The following is a 22,919-nucleotide window of genomic DNA, read 5'->3' on the forward strand; positions in this document are numbered from 1 at the left end:
GTGGTGTCAGTGACAGGAATTATGCCCCTGTTGGTGGTGTCAGTGATAGGAATTATGCCCCTGTTGTTGGTGTCAGTGACAGGAATTATGCCATTGTAGGTGGTGTGTTGGCAGGAATTATGCCCCTGTTGGTGGTGTCAGTGGAAGGAATTATGCCCTTGTAGGTGGTGTGTTGGCAGGAATTATGCTCCTGTTGATAGTGTCAGTGAAAATAAATTAGGCCCCTGTTGGTGGTGTCAGTGGCAGGAATTATGCCCTTGTAAGTGGTGTGTTGGCAGGAATTATGCTTCTGTTGGTGGTGTCAGTGGAAGGAATTATGCCCCTGTTGGTGGTGTCAGTGGAAGGAATTAGGCCCCTGTTGGTGGTGTCAGTGGCAGAAATGATGCCCTTGTAGGTGGTGTCAGTGGCAGGAATTATGCCCTTGTAGGTGGCGTCAGTGGCAGGAATTATGCCCCTGTTGGTATTGTCAGTGGTAGGAATAATGCCCTTGTTGGTGTTGTCAGTGGCAGGATATATGCCCTTGTTGGTGGTATCAGTGGCAGGATATATGCCCCTGTTGATGGTGTGTTGGCAGGAATTATGCCCCTGTTGGTGGTGTCAGTGGAAGGAATTATGCCCCTGTTGGTGGTGTCAGTGGCAGGAATTATGCCCTTGAAAGTGGTGTGTTGGCAGGAATTATGCTCCTGTTGGTGGAGTCAGTGGCAGGATATATGCCCCTGTTGGTGGTGTCAGTAATTATGCACTTGATGGTGGTGCCAGTGGCTGGAATTATGCCCTTATTTAGGTGTCAGTGGCTGGAATTATGGCCTTATTGTTGTCAGTGGCAGGAATTATGCCCATCATTGGTATCAGTGTGAGCAATAGTGCCCCATTTGTTGCTGTCAGTGGCAAGAATTATGCCTATATTGTTGGTGCCAGTAGGAGGAATAGTGCCCCAGGTCCAGATAAGAGCAAGCATAGAGCCCCAGAGTTTGGAGACCATTGGGTTAGGCTGTACTTTCTGAAAAAATTGCACAGCATGTACGTATAACAATTAGAAATACTATTGATATTATTAATGAAAGATTTTTAACATGTCAGGGGGGGAAATGACTATTATATTAAAAGCGAAATCTTCATCCTACTGCACAGTACACATGGGACAATCTCCTGATCACAGTATATGGATATATGATACGGGGAGCCACACACAGAACAAACGGCTTTACATTTCGCCTGGAAGCTGAAGCGGAGTTTGCAGCGTCATCTGTGCTACTACATTCCTGGACTTAATAATTGATTGTGCGATGGGATGGCTCAACTTGAAATGGAAAAAAAAAATGTGCTTGGCACCATGTTAAATATTTTCCTGCCAAGGGCACAGCCTTAAACATAGTCATTATAGTCTGTCATTTTAGCCGGGGGGGGGGGGATGTGGTGAAATTAAGAGCAAGTCTGATTTCGATGCAGCATGGAGATTATGGTGTTGTGTATATTATATACTCTTAGGGGTGGATTCATAAAGAAGTTACGCTGGCGTATCTATTGATACGCCGCGTAACTTCTAGGTTGCTCCGGCGTATCTTTTTTTCTGTATTCAGAAAACAAGATACGCCGGAATTTGGCTAAGATCCGACTGGCGTAAGTCTCTTACGCCGTCGTATCTTAGTTGCATATTTACGCTGGCCGCTAGGTGGCGCTTCCGTCGATTTACGCAAGGAATATGCAAATTAGGTAGATACGCCAATTCAGAGACGTACGTCCGCCCGGCGCATTTTTTTACGTCGTTTACATTAGGCTTTTTCCGGCGTAAAGTTACCCCTGCTATATGAGGCGTATCCTATGTTAAGTATGGCCAGCGTCAAATTTTCCGTTGATTACGTTGTTTGCGTAAGTCGTTCGCGAATAGGGCTTTGCGTAATTTACGTTCACGTCGAAAGCATTGGCTTTTTGCGGGTTAATTTGGAGCATGCGCACTGGGTTACATTCACGGACGGCGCATGCGCCGTTAGTCAAAAACGTCATTTACGTGGGGTCATGTTTTATTTACAAAAAACACGCCCACCTCTTCACAATTTGAATTAGGCGCGCTTACACCGGCAGATTTACGATACGCCGCCGTAACTTAGGGCGCAGGTTCTTGGGGAATACAGAACCTGCCTCACTAAGTTACGGCGGCGTAGCGTATCTGAGATACGCTACGCCCGCAGAAAATTACGCCCATCTACCTGAATCTACCCCTTAGTAAGTAGCTTACATACATGGAAACGCCTTAAGAGCCCATTCACACAGGGGCGACACGACTTCCAGCGTGACTTTGGGAGGCATCTTGAACATGACTTGAGTATGAATCACAGCGCGACTTGGGGCGACTTACAACGCGACTTGAAGTCGCCTCCAGGAGGGGCAACTTCATGCCAAATTTTAAATAAAAACCCAGCATGGGTTCCCACTCCAAGAGCATACCAGGCCCTTAGGTCTGGTGTTGATTTTGGGGGGACCCCCACGCCGTTTTTTTCGGCGTAGGGGGTTCCCCTTGAAATCCATACCAGACCTAAGGGCCAGGTATGTTCTTGGAGGGGAAACCCATGCCGGGTTTTTATTTAAAATTTGGCGTGGAGTTCCCCCTCATTAATTCATACCAAATACCAGACGGGTGGCATAAAATTTAAACGTATTGTGCGTTTTTAGTGCGTTTTGGGAACATGGCTACAATTGTGCGATTCTGCCCGCAATTCCGCTGCGCTGAAGTGTGACCGGTGCCTGAAATTTCTTATATGAGTCTTCTAGTATTGGGCAAGGCCAGCAAAAAACAGAGATGAGCAAACAATGCAATCGGAGACGGTCCCTGGCAATCAGGAAGGGTCAGCAGCCATATTTGGAGGAGAAGGGACAGGGAGGAGGGGGGGGGGGTGAATACCAACAGAGCTAGGCAGGTCACATGTAAGCGGTTGGCATGTGTCACATGATGGAGGTGTAGTGGAGGCGTGTGAGGGGTGTGTGAGCCGATTGTGTAAGACATCAGAGCACAGCTAGATATTAACTAGGACAAACCGGGTCCTGCAGGTCTCATTGTCTGTAACTGTGACAAAAGGCAGTGTGCCCGCAGGTGTCTGCGCCCCTCCGCCTTCCTCTGCCAGGCAAATCTGCTGAAGTATGAAGAATATCAGATGTAGGGGTGCCAGGTGGGCAAGGCTGGTCCTCACATCTGCATGCTATACATTAATTCCTGCAGTCATTTCTCTGTACGGTGTTTATGGTTTAAGCCACAAGACAAATATTTCGGGCACTATGGGCTAGATTCAGATAGGTGAGCGGAACTTTAGATCCGCGTAACCTATCTGATTTACGTTACGCCGCCGCTAGTTTTTGAGGCAAGAGCTTTATTCAGAAAGCACTTGCCTGTAAATTTGCGGCGGCGTATCGTAAATCCCCCTGCGGAATTCAAATTCCGCGGCTAGGGGGCGTGTAAAATTTAAATCAGGCACGTCCCTGCGCCAAACGAACTGCGCATGCGCCGTCCATAAAATTTCCCAGCGTGCATTGCTCTAAATGACGTCGCTAGGATGTCATTGGTTTCGACGTGAGCATAAACTCCGTCCATCCGTATTCGCGAACGACTTACGCAAACGACGTAAAAAATTCAAAACTCGGCGCGGGAACGACAGCCATACTTAACATAGGATACGCCGCATATAGCAGGGGTAACTATACGCCGGAAAAAGCCGAACGCAAACGACGTAAAAAAAAGTGCCGGGTGGTCGTTTCTGAATCCACGTAACTCCTCATTTGCATATTCCTTGCGTATACAAACAGAAGCGCCACCTAGCGGCCAGCGTGAGATTGCAGCCTAAGATCCGACGGTGTAAGTCACTTACACCTGTCGGATCTTAGGGAGATCTATGCGTAACTGATTCTATGAATCAGGCGCATAGATACGACGGGTGGACTCAGCGATACGACGGCGTATCAGGAGATACGCCGTCGTATCTTCTTTCTGAATCCGGGCCTATGTGTGTGCATAGAGGTACTTCATTTGGTAGCATTAGATAGGTGATTGGCATCAACGTGCGCAATCTTTGTGCGTTGACATGTATTTAGATGCGGCTTTTCAATGCACTTTAGAATTTGGAGTGGATAAGGCTAACGGCCATTGACCAACGCTTGTTACCCACTTGCCTACCAGGCACTTTCACCCCCTTCCTGCCCAGGCCAATTTTCAGCTTTCAGCGCTGTCGCACTTTGAATGACAATTGCGCGGTCATGCTACGCTGTGCCCATATGAAATTGTTATCATTTTTTTCACACAAATAGAGCTTTCTTTTGATGATATTTACTCACCACTGGGGTTTTTATTTTTTGCTAAACGAACAAAATAAAAGACAGAGGGGTAGATTCAGAGAGAAGAAACGACGGCGTATCTCCAGAGTCCGGCCGGTCGTATCTATGCGCCTGATTCATAGAATCAGTTACGCATAGATTTCCCTAAGATCCGACCGGCGTAAGTGTTTTACACCGTCGTATCTTAGGCTGCATATTTACGCTGGCCGCTAGGTGGCGCTTCCATAGATTTACGCGAGGAATATGCAAATGAGCTATATACGCCGATTCAGAAACGTACGTCCGGCTGGCGCATTTTTTTACGTCAGACTTTTTCCAGCGTATAGTTACCCCTGCTATATGAGGCGTATCCTATGTTAAGTATGGCCGTCGTTCCCGCGTCGAGTTTTTTAAATTTTACGTCGTTTGCGTAAGTCGTTCGCGAATAGGGCTGGACGTAATTTACGTTCACGTCGAAAGCAATAACGATTTGCGGCGGAATTTTAAGAATGCGCACTGGGATGCGCCGTTCGTAAAAAAAACGTCAAATGCTCGGGGTCACAGTTAATATACATAAAACACGCCCACATCATCCACTTTTGAATTAGGCGGGCTTACGCCGACACAGATACGTTACGCCGCCATAACTCAGGGCGCAAGTTGTTTCTGAATATACAACTTGCGCCCTAAATTACGGCGGCGTAACGTATCTGAGATACGTTACGCCGGGCGGACAGATAGACCATTCTATCTGAATCTAACCCAGAATATTTTGGAAAAACAAACAAACATTTTCCATAGTTTGTTATAAAATTTAACAGGTAACTTTCCTCCTTCACTGATGAGGCTGCAATGATTGGGCACTGATAGGTGCTACTGATGGGCACTGATAAGCGGCACTGCAGGGCACTGCGAGGTGGCAATGATATGCAGAACTGATAGGCGGCACTGATGGGCACTAATAAGCGGTACTGATAGGCACTGGTAGGCGGCACTGATGAGCACTGATTGGCAACACTGAGGGGCGCTGATAGGTGGCACTGATAGGTGGCACTGGTGGGCACTGATAGGTGGCTCTGGTGGGCAATGTAGGGACAGATGTCCCTTTAACAGAAGACTGTTTTAGGCTTTCTTCTTTTCTCTTCACGTTGTGAGCGTGAGGGGAAAAAAAGACGATAACAGGCTTCTGTTAAAGGGACATCAGTTACATTGTGTGATCATCTGTAAAGATCTGCTGTGTTTGGCCCTTTACCCCGATCTGTGATAAGCCGCAGGGGGCACTCAGGCAGCACGAGCACAAGAGGACATCCATTGACACCCCCCTGGGATTGTAAGTCCACATCATTGCAACCTAGTATGCTAGATGGTAGTGATCACCTGCATTCTAGCAACCAAATAGACCGGGCAGCAGGGGCCACCTGTGCCTTAGCAACCAGAGATGCTATGTGGCAAGGGCCGTCTGCATCCTAGTAACCAAGGGCACTAGGCAGCAGGGGCCACCTTCATCCTAGCAATGAAGGAGGCTGGGTGGCAGGGGCTCTCTGTGTCCTAACAACCAAGAATGCAAGGTGGCATGAGTCGTCTGCACCCTAGCACCCAAGGATGTTAGGCATCAGGGGTCACCTGTGTTTTAACAACCAAGGAGACTAGGCAGTGGGGGGAGGGGGGCATGTTTATCTGCAGTCTTCTCTTCTCTACAGCCAATCAAAGTGAAGAACTTACAAAGCTTGTCGGAGCTGTCAGAAAGCAGGGGGCGGAAAGCTATAGTCACACTCTAAAGATCTCAGTGAAGAGAGCTCTGAGAGCTGATTGGAAGGGAAGAGACACCTCCCCCGCTTCACACAGCACACAGGAACAGAGCTAAGGCTAACAATCACAGCACCTTTTTATCTCTTGGTGTCAGGAAAACTTGTCAAAAGTGACTAATGCCGATAACTTATGAACGAAGCAGCAGACAGAAAATACACTTAGTGCTCTGGATTAGGACAAGTAGACACTATTAGGTAGATTCAGGTAGAGTTAGGCCGGCTTATCAGTAGATAAGCCGGCCTAACTCAGAATCTATGCTGCTGTATGTTTAAGCATATGCTCAAACAGAGATACGCTTAAACATATCTAAGATACGACGGCTTGCGCCGTCCTATCTTAGGTTGCAATTTTTCGGATGGCCGCTAGGTGGCGCTTCCATTGCGGCCGGCGTAGAATATGTAAATGAGCTTCTACGTCGATTCACGAACGTACGCCTAAAGTTATTCCACCTATGAGGTGGAATAACAATGTTAAAGTATGGCCGCCGTTCCGGCCGCGAGGTTCAAATTTTTTACGTCGTTTGTGTAAGTCGTCCGCGAATCGGGAGTTACGTCATTTACGTCCACGTCGAAATCAATAGGCCCGTACGGCGTACTTAGCCGCAATGCGCCCTGGGAAATGTAGGCGCCTGGCGCATGCGCAGTGTGAAAGAAAACGTCAAAAACGTGAGGTCAAGCCTCATTACCATTAAACACGCCCCCCAACCCATTTGAATTAGGCGCCCTTACGCCCGCCGTGTTTACACTACGCCGCCCTAAGTAAGGAGGTAAGTGCTTTGAGAATCATGTACTTTCCTCTCTTACTTAAGGCGGCGTAGTGTAAACACGCTAGGCTACGCCGCCGCAAAATAGCGCGCCTCTACCTGAATCTACCTATGTAGAGGGATATGCTTTGTTCATATTTCATGTCTCAGGTTTACAACCACTTTAACTTGTTAATTGGTATTACAGTAAAACTGAACACTGAATTTAACTTTTGAGTCGGGTCATCCACCGACAATAAATATCGAAGGAACCCCGAAAGCCCTTGCCACAGCCATCACAAGGCCAGGTAAGGCTGTCTCACTACTCTTGCTGCATTTTTTGCAATGCATGAATACATAGAGGGTGAGAGATCTTCAAAATGACAAAATGTTTGCATTACTTAACCACTTGAGATCCGCGCTATGGTCGAAAGACGTCCACAGCGCGGCTCTCAAGAGCCGGGTGGACGCCCCTGGACGTCCTGTCGTTGTTGTTCCCTGTGCGCGCCACTGGGGGCGCGCAGCGGGGAAACAATGTGCCCGGCGCATCGCTCAGGAGCCGATGCGAGTGCCTGGCGGCCGCGATGTCCGCCAGACACTCGCGATCGTCGGTTACACAGCAGGACGTGGAGCTCTGTGTGTAAACACAGAGCTCCACGTCCTGTCAGGGAGAGAGGAGACCGATCTGTGTCCCTTGTACATAGGGACACAGCATCGGTCACCTCCCCCAGTCACCCCCTCCCCCCACACAGTTAGAACACAATGAGGGAATACATTTAACCCCTTCCTCACCCCCTAGTGTTAACCCCTTCACTGCCAGTCACATTTATACAGTAATTAGTGCATTTTTATAGCACTGATCGCTGTATAAATGTGACTGGTCCCAAAATTGTGTCAAAAGTGTCCGATACGTCCGCCGCAATATCGCAGCCCTGACAAAAAAAATCGCAAATCGCCGCCATTACAAGTAAAAAATAAAAATAAAAAAAATCATAAATCTATCCCCCATTTTGTAGACGCTATAACTTTTGCGCAAACCAGTCCCTTATTGCGATTTTTTTTTTTTTGTTTACAAAAATACGTAGAAAAATACAGATCGGCCTTAACTGAGAAAAAAAATCGTTTTTTTAAAAAAAAATTGGGATATTTATTATAGCAACAAGTAAAAAAAATATATATTTTTTTTTAAATTGTCGCTCTTTTTTTATTTATAGCGCAAAAAATAAAAACCGCAGAGGTGATCAAATACCACCAAAATAAAGCTCTATTTGTGGGGAAAAAAGGACGTCAATTTTGTTTGGGAGCCACGTCGCAGGACCGCGCAAATGTCAGTTAAAGCGACGCAGTGCCGGAAGCTGAAATTTCGTCTGGGACGAAGGGGGTTTATGTGCCCAGTAAGCAAGTGGTTAAACTACATCTCCTCCCAGAAATCAGAGGATAATTCCACCCAAAACTATCAGATCATTGGAAAAGTGCCAGATGAGAGTGTGAACATGATAGATAGAATCTACCTTTTTATTATGGGCAATAGTGACAGTTCATCTTTCAGGCACTGAGACAGATGAGACTCAGCCAGCCTTGCCCTGCGGGTGCTATTTCTGGAAGCAGGGGACTTCGGAAATTCCAAAGCCAAACCAGTGTTACAACAAGCTCTCACCATTACATCACCGGAGACAGGGAATGCTTAGTAAATATAGACAAGACCGTGTAAGAATTCAAAACATGACAAGAGATTGACCTCCGTCCCAATAAATAGGAGGAATAAACACACCGAGCACACAGATATCCTCCGGGGGACGGAGAAGACCTCCTTCTAGGGACTGCGTCACTGCGCACCCTCCGCCAACTTTACATGGACAATTTCCAACATCTACATCATCATTCTTCAATAAGATCCACCTTGTATTATTACAGAGCTCCAATCACTGACTGTGTCTAGGCTCTGATGATGTCATCAGTCTGCTGCACGCAGAACAAAGCACTGCCACAGTCCCCTCTCTCCTAGTGATGCCACTGTACATTGTAACTTCGTAGCAAGTCAAAACCCGGTGTAACTCCATATCCTGAGCAAGTGCCATGAGCGTTGTGTGCAATAGTGTGAGCTCATCACTTTGTCACCGCTAGGTCTTCAGTAACAATAATAATAATAATAATAATAATAATGACAATAATAATAATGACAATAATAATATAGTAATATTTTTATTGTTGATGTTATTATTATGCTAATAAACATATTTTTACAAATTAAAAATAAAATAACAGCAATATTATTATTAATAATAATTGATTGTTAATATTATTACTAGATATACATAATATACCTGGCACAGATATTTTAGAGGTGCACCGAAATGGAAATTTCAGAATCGAAACGAAACCGAAATAAAAAAAAATGTCAGGCCGAAACCGAAAATGACTTTACTTTTTTTCTTTTTTAATAATTGTATGTTAAAACACCACCCCCACCTCCTGCCACCATTACCTCCTGCCCCCACCACCTCCTGCCACCATCACCTCCTGCCCCCACCACCCCCTGCCACCATCACCTCCTGTCGGCTCTTGCCACCATCACCTCCTGCCCCACCACATCCTGCCAGCATTACCTCACCCACCTCCTGCCACTGTGCCACCATTACCTTCTTCCACCATCACCTCATGCCCCCACCACCTCCTGCCACCATCACCTACTGCCACCACCAGCTTCTTTATCACCTTAAAGCTGGGCTGTGCTGGACATGGCTGGGCTGTGCTGGACTCTGTGCTGGACATGGCTGGGCTCTGTGCTGGACATGGCTGGGCTCTGTGCTGGACATGGCTGGGCTGTGCTGGACATGGCTGGGCTGTGCTGTGCTGGGCTCTGCTGGACTGGACTGTCACTGCTCCATCCTCTGCCTATGGTGAGTGCACTGCACGAGCCAACGACTGTCACTGCCATAGTGTCCCTCCCAAATCCTCCTGACTCGATCGGCTATTCAAAAATGGCGCCGGGTGGCGCCATTACGTATCTGCTTATGCACCGCACGGCCGAGCGGATACGAGCTTTCCCGAGCCCGAAGCCAGCCGGTCTCGGGAAAGCTCGTATCCACTCGGCCAGACGGCGCATAAGCAGATACGTAATGGCGCCACCCGGCACCATTTTTTAATAGCCGTTTGAGTCAGGAGGACCCAAGAGGCAGTGACACTCGTTGGCTCGTGCAGAGGACGGAGCCGTGACAGCCCAGCGTCCATTTTTTTTACGGGCACCCGATGCCCATATCGGCAATTTTAAAGCTGTTTCGGCATGTCGCCAAAACAGCTGTTTTTGGCCGATATGTATCGGCACCGATATATCGGTGCATCCCTAATTATTATTATTATTGGATATACATAATATACAGGGCACAGACATTATTATTATTAGATACACATAATATACTGGGCACAATTATTAATATTATTATTATTATTATTATTATTATTATTATTATTAGATACACATAATATACTGGGCACAATTATTAATATTATTATTATTATTATTATTATTATTAGATACACATAATATACTGGGCACAATTATTAATATTATTATTATTATTATTATTATTATTATTATTATTAGATACACATAATATACCTGGCACAGATACTATTATTAATATTATTATTATTAGATATACATAATATACCGGGCACAATTATTATTATTATTATTATTTTTATTATTAGATACACATAATATACCGGGCACAATTATTAGTATTATTATTTTTATTATTAGATACACATAATATACCGGGCACAATTATTAGTATTATTATTATTATTTTTATTATTAGATACACATAATATACCGGGCACAATTATTAGTATTATTATTATTATTTTTATTATTAGATACACATAATATACCGGGCACAATTATTAGTATTATTATTTTTATTATTAGATACACATAATATACAGGGCACAGACATTTAAAGGTAAAGTTGATCCCGGGAAAATCCGATTGCCTCTCGGGGGGTCAGGAAGGAATTTTTTTCCCCCCCGCTGGAGCAAATTGGATCATACTTTATTCAGGTTTTATTGCTGTTATAATTATTATTATAATGTTATTATTATTATTATTTATTTATTTTTAAAAAAAACCTGAATAAAGCATGATCCAATTTACTCCAGTGGGGGGGGGGGGGGGGATCTTTCCTGATCCCCCGAGAGGCAATTGGATTTTTCTCTGGATCAACTTTACTTATAAATGTCAGTACCAAGTTATATTATGTGTATCTAATAATAATAATAATAATAATAATGAATTATTATTAATATTATTGCTGTTATTATATTTGTATTCCTCTGGATCAACTATGAGTATAGAATTGTACAAAACTTATGTAACAAAAAAATATATATGTGTATACAGTATCTCCCAAAAGTTAGGTCACCCCTCACATTTCTGTAAATATTTTATTATATCTTTTCATGTGACAACACTGAAGAAATGACACTTTGTTGCAATGTTGTGTAGTGAGTGTACAACTTGTATAACAGTGTAAATTTCCTGTCCCCTCAAAATAACTCAACACACAGCCATTAATGTCTAAACCGCTGGCAACAAAAGTTAGTACACCCCTAAGTGAAAATGTCCAAATTGGGCCCAATTAGCCATTTTCTCTCCCCGGTGTCATGTGACTTGTTATTGTTACAAGGTCTCAGGTGTGAATGGGGAGCAGGTGTGTTAAATTTGGTGTCATCGCTCTCACTCTCTCATACTGGTCGCTGGAAGTTCAACATGGCACCTCATCACAAAGAACTCTCTGAGGATCTGAAAAAAAGAATTGTTGCTCTACATAAACATGTCCTAGGCCAGTGATAGGTCAGTGATGGGGAAGCTTGGCGGACCCTGCGCCAGGAACCCTACTGCGCATGCGCGAGGCCCCGCTCCTCTCTCCTATTAGCCCGGCGGCCAGGGGAGGAGGAGCGGTGACTCCTGGAAGTGGTATCCTGTCGTCGTCTCGCCCCCCCCCCCCCCCCCTGAATGGTGCCAATGGTACAGAAGAAAACATATAGCACAGTGAGGAAGGTTTGTGCTCCAGGATGATAGGACAGTCAAAATTAGAAGCAGCGCCAGCCCCTCCCCCATTGTGGATTGCCGGCCACCGACATACCAGAAGGAGTGCGGCTGCTTTATGGAGGTGCTAGGCTAATTTGCCTCTAAGCCCAGTTCGCCCCATAAGACTGGTACAGTGTAGTGCAAGCCAGCGGGGACTCTTTCCATGCTGCCTCCTCCTGCAAAGTGCTGCCCTAGGCCTGGGCCTTGTTGGCCTAGGCCAGGATACAGCGTTGCACTGTGCCACCAAACGCTGCCACTGTGCCCCAAATGCTGCCACTGTGCCCCATCAAACGCTGCCACTGTGCCCCATCAAACGCTGCCACTGTGCCCCATCAAACGCTGCCACTGTGCCCCATCAAACACTGCCACTGTGCCCCATCAAACACTGCCACTGTGCCCCAAATGCTGCCACTGTGCCCCATCAAACGCTGCCACCGTGCCCCATTAAACACTTCCACTGTGCCCCAAATGCTGCCACTGTGCCCCAAATGCTGCCACTTTGCCCCAAATGCTGCCACTGTGCCCCATCAAACGCTGCCACTGTGCCCCATCAAACGCTGCCACTGTGCCCCATCAAACACTGCCACTGTGCCCCATCAAACACTGCCACTGTGCCCCAAATGCTGCCATTGTGCCCCATCAAACGCTGCCACCATGCCCCATTAAACACTTCCACTGTGCCCCAAATGCTGCCACTGTGCCCCAAATGCTGCCACTTTGCCCCAAATGCTGCCACTGTGCCCCATCAAACGCTGCCACTGTGCCCCATCAAACGCTGCCACCGTGCCCCATCAAACACTTCCACTGTGCCCCAAATGCTGCCACTGTGCCCCCCCCATCTGCCCAGCACTTATCTTGTCTCGGGTGGGCAGCGGGTAACAGCGGCAGGTGGCGGGCGGTGTCCCGTGTCCTCCATTTCTTCCCTAACCCAAGGTCTTCCCCTGCCCACACCTCCTCGGCTATGATTGGACGCCTGATAGGCATCCAATCACAGCGCCTGTAATTTCAGCCAATCAGGTGACAGGTAACGCAGACCCGGCGCACCTGATTGGCTGAAAGGGGGTTCAATGTTAGCAAAGCGAATTCCTTCGGCTTCGCTAACATTGAGCTGAGTGAGAAGGGAACGCCCAGCATTGCGCCCGCTTCTCACATTTTTCCACACCTATTCGAGCCAATGGGCCAGATTCAGAAAGAGATACGACGTCGTATCTCTGAGTTCCGTCGGTCGGATCTATGCGCCCGATTCATAGAATCAGTTACGCATAGATATCCCTAAGATCCGACAGGTGTAAGTGTCTTATACTGTCGGATCTTAGGCTGCAATTCCAGGCCGGCCGCTAGGTGGCGCTTCCGTATTTTTACGCGAGGAATATGCAAATGAGGAGTTACGCCGATTCAGAAACGAACGACCGCCCATCGCTTTTTTTTTTTACGTCGTTTGCGTTCGGCTTTTTCCGGCGATGAGTTACCCCTGCTATATGAGGAGTAGCTAATGTTAGGTATGGCCGTCGTTCCCGCGGCGAGTTTTGAAATTTTACGTCGTTTGCGTAAGTCGTTCGCGAATACGGCCGGACGTAATTTACGTTCACGTCGAAAGCAATGACGTCCTTGCGACGTCATTTAGAGCGATGCACACTGGGAGATTTTACGGACGGCGCATGCGCCGCTCAAGTAAAACGTAAAAAAAACGCGGGGTCAAGGGAAATTTAAATAAAACACGCCCCCTACATCCCCATTTGAATTACGCGGCACACATACGCTACGCCGCTCTAACTAAGGGCGCAAGTTCTTTCTGAAGAAAGAACTTGCGCCCAAAGTTAGAGCGGCGTAACGTATCTCAGATACCTTACGCCGGGCGGACAGATACGCCAATGTATCTGAATCCAGCCCATTAGCTCTAATCGGGCGCTTCCAAAAAACACCCCCGCGGGTGAAATTCAGGTGCCTGGTGACCGGAAAGGGGCGGGACACCTGAATAGGGGGTGTCGGCAGCAAACATAGATACATGCAATGCATGAATCTATCGATGGGCGGTGCCAGGAGAGGGGGGAGCCTTCTATAGACGCACCGCCACTGCACAACCGGAAGGGGGAGGAGTGGAAGGTCTCCAACATCCCACCAGCTCTGTGATGTCATCATGGAGGAGGGTAAGAGACTCCGGTGCCCACCTGTGAAGCTCTGGTGACCTCCATGCCCAGGAGGGATAAGGCTGTGCTGGAAAATAATGGTGGGCACACATTTGGGCCCAATTTGGACATTTTCACTTAGGGGTGTACTCACTTTTGTTGCCATCTCTGTACAATCAACGTTAGGTCTACCAAAACTGTGTAACATGGAACTCTCCAACCAATCTCTATCCAATCAAGCAGTCGTTGGTAGCACACAGTGGGTGGTAGATGAGATACAGCAGATTGTACAATCAGATTGCAATGTGTACAGTAAGCTTAATGCAGACCATACACTATACAATCTGATTGTACAATCTCTGTAGTACAAGGAGCTGCAGGATGTGATACTAGTGGAATGCATTGTTCAGGTTAGACCTCATATTACAGAGTTTTAGTAACTCGAAAGCTGGCCATACACTATACCATGGGTGCTCAACCTGTGGCTCTCCAGCTGTTGCGGAACTACAATTCCCATGAGGCATTGCAAGCCGCTGACAGGTACAAGCATGTCTCCCAAAGGCTGAGGCATTATGGGAATTTTAGTTTTGCAACAGCTGGAGAGCCACAGGTTGAGCACCCATGCACTATACAATCTGATTGTACAATCGTCTTCTATGTAAGAGTCTGTCTGATTGGAAACTGATCGAATGGATTGTTTAGGTTTGTCCTCATATTACAGAGTTTTGGTAAAGAGAAAGGAGATTGTACAATCTACTGGTAAAGCTTTAGGCTGGCCGTACACCATACAATCTGATTGTACAACCTCCTTTAGACTTACCAAAACTCTGTACTATGAGGACAATCCTAAACTAACCATTTAATATGTATCCAATCAGACAGGTCCTTGTACTACATAGTTGACAGGAGATCTAAAGCAGATTGTATTGTGTAATGCCAGCCTTATGCATCAGATCAGACAGGCTCTTGCACTATGTTGTTGATATTGAGGATGTATATTTGAAGGAGATTGTACAATCAGATTGTATCGTGTATGGTCAGCCTTAGACCGGCCATTCACTATATCAATGATGGGGAACTTTGGCACCCCAGATGTTTTGGAACTACATTTCCCAGGATGCTCATGCACTCTGCAGTGTAGGTGAGAATCATGGGAAATGTAGTCCCAGATTCACGTAGACGTTACACCGCCGCAATTTTTCATCGCAAGTGCCTGATTCACCAAGCACTTGCGATGAAAACCTACGCCGGCGGCCTCCGGCGCAAGGCGGGCCAATTCAAATGGGCGTGTGCCATTTAAATTAGGCGCGCTCCCGCGCCGGACCTACCGCGCATGCTCCGTTTCCGAACTCCCGTCATGCTTTGCGCAAAGTGACGTCATTTTTTCGAACGGCGACGCGCGTAGCGTAATTCCGTATTCCCGGACGGCTTACGCAAACGACGTTAATTTTTAAATTTCGACGCGGGAACGACGGCCATACTTTAGACAGCAATACGATTGCTGTGTAAAGTTAAGGCACCAAAAAAAACTTTGCGACGGGAAACTAGACTAGCGGCGACGTAGCGAAAGCGAAAAACCGTCGTGGATCCGCCGTAACTCCTAATTTGCATACCCGACGCTGGTTTACGACGCAAACTCCCCCCAGCGGCGGCCGCGGTACTGAATCCTAAGATCCGACAGTGTAAAACAATTACACCTGTCAGATCTTATGGATATCTATGCGTAACTGATTCTATGAATTAGTCACATAGATAGAAACAGAGATACGACGGAGTATCTGCTCTGTGAATCTGGCCCATGGAGTTCCAAAACGTCTGGGGTGCCAAAGTTCCCAATCATTGATATAGTGAATGGCCGGTCTAAGGCTGACCATACACGATACAATCTGATTGTACAATCTCCTTCAAAATTTCCCAAAACTCTGAAATCTGAGGACAAACCTACACAATCTATTCCCATACAATCAGATCCGGCAGGTCCTTGTGTTACATAGATGACTGTAGACCTAAAGGAGATTGTATGGTGTATGACCGTTCTAAAGCTTTACCATACAATCTGATTGTACAATCTCTACACAACCTCCATTAGCTTTACCAAAACTCTGCAATACGAGTACAAACCTAAACAATCCATTCAATAAGTATCCAATCAGACAGGCGCTTGTATTACATATCGACGGTGGATCTAAAAGGAGATTGTACAATCAGATTGTATCGTTACTCCCCATACACAGGATGATAATACCGGGGGGATGGGATGTGATATGGAGATTGTACAATTAGATTGTATCATTACCCCCCATACACAGGATGATAATATCGGGGGATGGGATGTACGATGTGAAAGGAGATTGTACAATCAGATTGTATCGTTATTCCCCATACACAGTACGATAATATCGGGGGGATGGGATGTGATATGGAGATTGTACAATCAGATTGTATCGTCACTCCCCATACACTGGATCATAATACCGGGGGGATGTGATATGGAAATTGTACAATCAGATTGTATCGTTATTCCCCATACACAGGATGATAATATCGGGGGGATGGGATGTATGATGTGACATGAAGATTGTACAATCAGATTGTATAGTGTATGGCCAGCCTTATACATCAGATCAGACAGGCTCTTGCACTATATAGTTGGTAGCAGCTGTAAAGGAGATTGTACAATCAGATTGTATAGTGTGTGGCCAGCCCTGCATGCAGAAATACGCCCCCGGGCAGCGTCCGATCGTCTGATTATCTTTAGATTGCAAAATAAAAAAAATTGATATTTCATAGATAATTGTAACAAAAATGCCCCCCCCCCATGGTTTGCCCCCCCCCCATGGTTCCCCCCCCCCCCATGATTTGCCCCCCCCATGGTTTCCCCCCCCCCATGATTTGCCCCCCCCCCCCCCTGTGCAGGTAGCGCAGTCAGCGCCGGGACTTACCGGTAGAGAGGGGGGCGGTACATCTGCACCCCCAGCGTCTCCATGGCCCTGATTGGACTGCTGTGTCCCCCTCAGAGGTGATGTGTGAAGCCCTTGGAGACCAGTGAATGTCACACTGAGCTGTGCCTGCCTGTGTCACCGGGGGGAGGGTCCTCCCTCTTCCCTAGCAACACCAATCCGGAGAGAGCTGAGCGATGTGCCCTCGTCTGCTGTCACAGACCTGTTCAATCCAGCAGCACCTACCTGGGGCACAGGACAACCTTGGGGGGGCCCCGGCAGTGCCAAGGGCAGCAGGTCCCGGCCCAATCATCTGCCAGCAGCTGGAGGAAGGAGAGCGAAAGGGAAAGCTGAGCGAGGAGGAGGAGGAGGGGGAGGGGGTGTCAGCAATCACCTACACAGGAGACGCCGCTCATCGTATTCCTCCGCTCTACTCCTCACCCCCTCCTCGCTCCTCACCCCCCCCCCCACCGTACTACGGGGGATCTACCAACACTGGAGAGGGCAAAATCTGGTGCAGCTCTGCATAGAAACCAATCAGCTTCCAGGGTTTATCCCATTGCAGGGATTTGGCATGCGATTTGACCTGTCATATCGCACGCCAAATCAGCGGCAATTGCTGCCAATGGCACTGTCCGAATCAGTGCGACGTCACGCCGATTCCCAAAAGTCGTTTCCGCCCAGGTTCACACTGGGTACGATTTGGTACGATTTGAGATGCGATTTCACATGTCAAATCGCATTTCATTCAGTGCGACGTCACGCCGATTCCCAAAAGTCGTTCCTGGGCTACTTTTGGCAACTTGGGGGTGCGATTTTCACAGAAGCCGCACTGATGTCTCTGAAATGAGGTCGGGAATGAAATTGTGCGAGTTCAGCTGATTTCCTTCCTGCTGTCTAAGGCGCGATTCGCACCTACGCATGTTGCTTTTGAGCGTTTTTGCGGTGCTTGCTGCCAGTGGCGTCACTAGGGTCGGTGTCACCCGGTGCGGTAAAACATGGTGTCACCCCCCCTCTGTCTAGGCTGTCCAGCACCAAGCAGGCAGCGCACGGGCGCGGGGCGCACCCCAAACCAGCCCCTGTAAATGATAGTATAGGGCAGTATAGTGGCAGGTTAGGGTAGTATAGAGTGGTATAGTGGCAGGTTGGTGTAGTGGGGTGGTATAGGACAGGTTAAGGTGGTATAGGGCATGTTGGGGTGATATAGTGTAGTTTGGGGTGGTATAGGGCAAGTTAGGGTTGCAAAGGGCAGGTTGGGGTGGTATAGGGCAAGTTAGGGTGGTACAGGGCAGGTTGGGGTGGTATAGTGCAAGTTAGGGTGGCACAGGGCAAGTTGGGATGGCATGGGAAAGGTTGGGGTGGTACAGGGCAAGTTAGGGTGGCATTGGGCAGGTTGGGGTGGTATAGGGCAAGTTATGGTTGGTGGCATAGGGCAGATTGGGGTGGTACAGGGCAAGTTAGGGTGGCACAGGGCAAATTGGGGTGGCATGGGAAAGTTTGGGGTGGTACAGGGCAGGCTGGGGTGGTACAGGGCAGGCTGTGGTGGCACAGGGCAGGCTGGGGTGGTACAGGGCTGTTTGGGGGGTACAGGGCAGGCTGGGGGGGTATAGGGCTGTTTGGGGTGGTACAGGGCAGGCTGGAGTGGTACAGGGCAGGCTGGGTGATACAGGGCAGGTTGGGGTGGTACAGGGCAGGCTGGGATGGCACAGAGCAGGCTGGGGTGGTACAGGGCAGGCTGGGATTGCACAGAGCAGGCTGGGGTGGTACAGGGCAGGCTGGGATTGCACAGGGCAGGCTGGGGTGGCACAGGGCAGGCTAGGATTGCACAGGGCAGGCTAGGCATGTCAGCTAAAAAAAAACGGGATGGTGTCACCCCTCTAGCTGTCACCGCACCCCCACCCCCTAGCAACGCCTCTGCTTGCTGCGTTTTTTGTCTTGCGTTTTTACCGCGATTTTGCCGCGATTTGCGTTTTAATTTTTTTTTTACATCAATTTAATTTTTTTTACATTTCATTTAACAACCAGCTATAAACAGGTAAAAAAAAATGCAAAACGCAAATCGCTTGCAAAATCGCGGGTCCATTGACTTCTATTACATGCAAAACGCTGTTTTTTTCAGGGAAAAAAGTCCCCGACCCTTTCCAAAAACGCAGAGACACAAAAAAGCATTGATGTGAACATGTTCCATAGCATCAAAAAAAGCATTAGTGTGAATGGAGCCTAAGTCTAGGTTCAACTACAACTACAGTGGAACCTCGGATTACGAGTATAATCCGTTCCAGGAGAATTCTCGTAATCCAAAGCACTCGCATATCAAAGCAAGTTTCCCCATAGAAGTCAATGAAAACGAAAATAATTTGTTCCGCATTAACTTCAATTTCATGCAATACCGCATGTGGCCAGAGATGGGGGGGGCACCGGAGAGCCTCATAAACACTCAGAAAGGGCCGATGACACCTTGGCTGAGCTCAGAAAACCTCAGAAAGTTTTTGAGTTTTTCCAAGCATTTACGAATGTCTCCTATCGGCTCGGCTCCAGCGCCCCCCCACCTCAGGCTAAACGCGGTATTGCACACCGCTTTGGCTTGAATCCTGCTTGTATTGTGAGACAACACTCGCAAACCAAGTCAGGATTTTTATAAATACAATGATCGTATTACAAACCGCTTGCTAACCGCATTACTCACAATCCGAGGTTCCACTGTATATTGTTTTATTTTTTTATTTTTACTACCCCCCGCCCAAAAAGATTTTGTTGTTCATCTGAGTTGTACCATTTATAGGTCACATTAAAGGTGGAAAAAGTTCTGAAATTATTGATTTTTGTCTCTTTTTACATCACAGAAACCTGACATTTTAACAGGGGTGTGGAGACTTTTTATATCCACTGTATAGTATAACATGTCATGTCATATAACATGGACATACTATGACATCACATACCATGACATCGCATACCATGGACATACCATGACATCACATAACATGGACATACCATGACATCACATACCATGACATTACATACCATGACATTACATACCATGACATCACATACCATGACATTACATACCATGACATTACATACCATGACATCACAAACCATGACATCACAAACCATGACATCACATAACATGGCATGACATCACAAACCATGACATCACAAACCATGACATTACATACCATGACATTACATACCATAACATCACATACCATGACATCACATACCATGACATCACATACCATGACATCACATACCATGACATTACATACCATGACATTACATACCATGACATTACATACCATGACATCACATACCATGACATTACATACCATGACATCACATACCATGACATCACATACCATGACATTACATACCATGACATCACATACCATGACATCACATACCATGACATTACATACCATGACATCACATACCATGACATTACATACCATGACATTACATACCATGACATTACATACCATGACATCACATACCATGACATCACATACCATGACATCACATACCATGACATCACATACCATGACATTACATACCATGACATCGCATACCATGACATCACATAACATGGACATAACATGACATCACATACCATGACATTACATAACATGACATTACATACCATGACATTACAAACCATGACATCACATAACATGGACATCACATACCATGACATTACATACCATGACATCACATACCATGACATCACAAACCATGACATTACATACCACATAACATGACATCACATACCATGACATCACAAACCATGACATTACATACCACATAACGTGACATACCATAACATAGCATGACATCACATAACATGGACATATCATGACATTACATACCATGAGATCACATACCATGACATTACATACAATGACATCACATAACATGCGACAAACGCCCTGTGCGCATTTGTCGCCCAAAAGAAGCTCCTGCTCCAAAGTCAAATGTAAAAAGTAAACTTTTTCGAAGTTCTTACAAACAACATCCGTCGTGTCATCAGATGCACTGATTTTGAATTTTTGTACACATATTTGCAGGAAGATTCATTAACACCCTGGTGTGCAGACAGCCTTCCACAGACCAGACTGCCCTCAATGCTGCTGGTGAATTTCTATTGGTTCGCCACGCAGAGCATTGTCCCTCACTGTGCTACATTATGATATTCCATTTGGATGGTGGGGGGGGGGGGGGGGGGCAGAAAACAAATCTGTCCTGTGTGATAACAAGAGCTCAGCGTGTTCTGTTACAAACGCGGCTTTATGCATTGACATACCTTCTTAGACCCAGTCTGTGCAGACAGTACAGTCACCTGCTGACTTGGCAAAATCCACAAGCAGCTTAACTCTTCAAGACACAGAAGTTGAATAAAATGCAATTTTACTTTAGCTAATTGCAGTACAGAGGATAATTGTCTAGTCTTTGAAAGCATAGGAAGACCATGACTATTCTAAGCCCTGTACTAACACTGAGGCTATTTCCACACTGGGGCGGGGGTGCGTTAGCGGAAAAGCGGCTCTAATTTTAGCAGCGATTTTCCGTTGTTATAGCGGCGCTTTTTGGCACTTTTAACCCCCACTAGTGGCCGAAGAAAGGGTTAAAATTGCCTGTGTTTCAGCGCTGCCCACTCATTTCAATGGGCAGGGCGTTTTAGAAGCGGTGTATACACCGCTCCCCAACCGAGCCAAAGATGCTGCTTGCAGGACTTATTTTCCGGTCCTACAAGCGCACCGCCGCAGTGGGGTGGCTTAAGAGGCGCTTGAGAGGTGAACCGTCCCACTGGGGTGGCTTGAGAGGTGCTTTACAGGCGCTATTTGTAGTGATAAAATGCCAGAAAAGTGCCTCTGGGAGGCGAAAAAAATGCCTGAAAAGCAGGGAGGGTCTAGTTAGGACTGAACTAACTAGCACTAAACAGCAGGGGAGTACAGAGGGAGAATCCATGTAAGACCCCTTTCACACTGAGGCAGATTTCAGGGGCCAGATTCACGTATATGGGCGTAACTTTGTGCGGGCGTAGCGTATCCTATTTACGCTATGCCTCCGCAACTTGGACGGGCAAGTGCTGTATTCACAAAGCACTTGCTCCGTAAGTTGCGGCGGCGTAGTGTAAATGGGCCGGCGTAAGCCCGCGTAATTCAAATGTGGAAGAGGTGGGCGTGTTGTATGTAAATCAATCGTGGCCCCGCGTAAATGACGTGCCTAACGAACGGCGCATGCTCAGTATCACGTCGAATTTACTCCTTAAGATACGCCAGGCCCATTGCCTGTGACGTGAACGTAACCTACGCACAGCCCCATTCACATATGACTTACGTAAACGACGTAAAAAGATACGCTTGCCGACATCCATACTTTGCATTACCTACGCCTCATATAGCAGGGGTAACTTTACGCCGGACGTAAGCCTTACGTAAACGGCTTACCGGCCGCAAGTACGTTCGTGAATTGGCGTATCTACCTAATTTACATATTCAACGCGTAAATCTACGGAAGCGCCCCTTGCGGCCAGCGTAAATATTGCACCCAAGATACGACGGCGTAGGAGACTTACGCCGCTCGTATCTTGGCCAAATCTATGCGTAACTGATTCTAAGAATCAGGCGCATAGATACGATGGCTCACATTCGGACTTACGACGGCGTACGTGGAGATACGTCGTCGTAAGTCCGCTGTGAATCTGGCCCCAGGTGTTTTAGCGCTAGAAATAGCACTGCCTCCCATTCATTATATGGGTTGCTTTCACACACGAGCGGTGCGCTTGTGGGACGTTAGAAAAAGTCCTGCAAGCAGCATCTTTGGGGCGGTTTGGTCGCTAAACAGCGGTAAATCGCTGCTAAAACGAGCAATGCTTTAACGCTAACGGCCGGCGCTTTTCAGTGTGAAAGCAG

General features: G+C 47.0%; 1 protein-coding gene across 5 annotated transcripts in view; it reads right to left on the reverse strand.

Moving 5' to 3' along the window:
• Positions 1–22,919, reverse strand: part of MITF (melanocyte inducing transcription factor) — a 279,848-nt gene that overhangs the window by 144,192 nt on the left and 112,737 nt on the right. Inside the window, exon 1 of one of the 5 annotated variants that reach the window (XM_040359080.1) lies at positions 17,011–17,213. The exons of the other annotated variants lie outside the window; for them this stretch is intronic. Within the exon in view, the coding sequence (XP_040215014.1) occupies positions 17,011–17,054 (44 nt within the window). The 5' untranslated portion in view covers positions 17,055–17,213. Of the gene's footprint in view, positions 1–17,010; positions 17,214–22,919 lie in introns of those variants that run through there. 5 annotated transcript variants of the gene reach the window in all.

This window comes from Rana temporaria, chromosome 7 (genome assembly GCF_905171775.1).
Source record: "Rana temporaria chromosome 7, aRanTem1.1, whole genome shotgun sequence".
In the NCBI taxonomy this organism is placed as follows: Eukaryota; Metazoa; Chordata; class Amphibia; order Anura; family Ranidae; genus Rana; species Rana temporaria.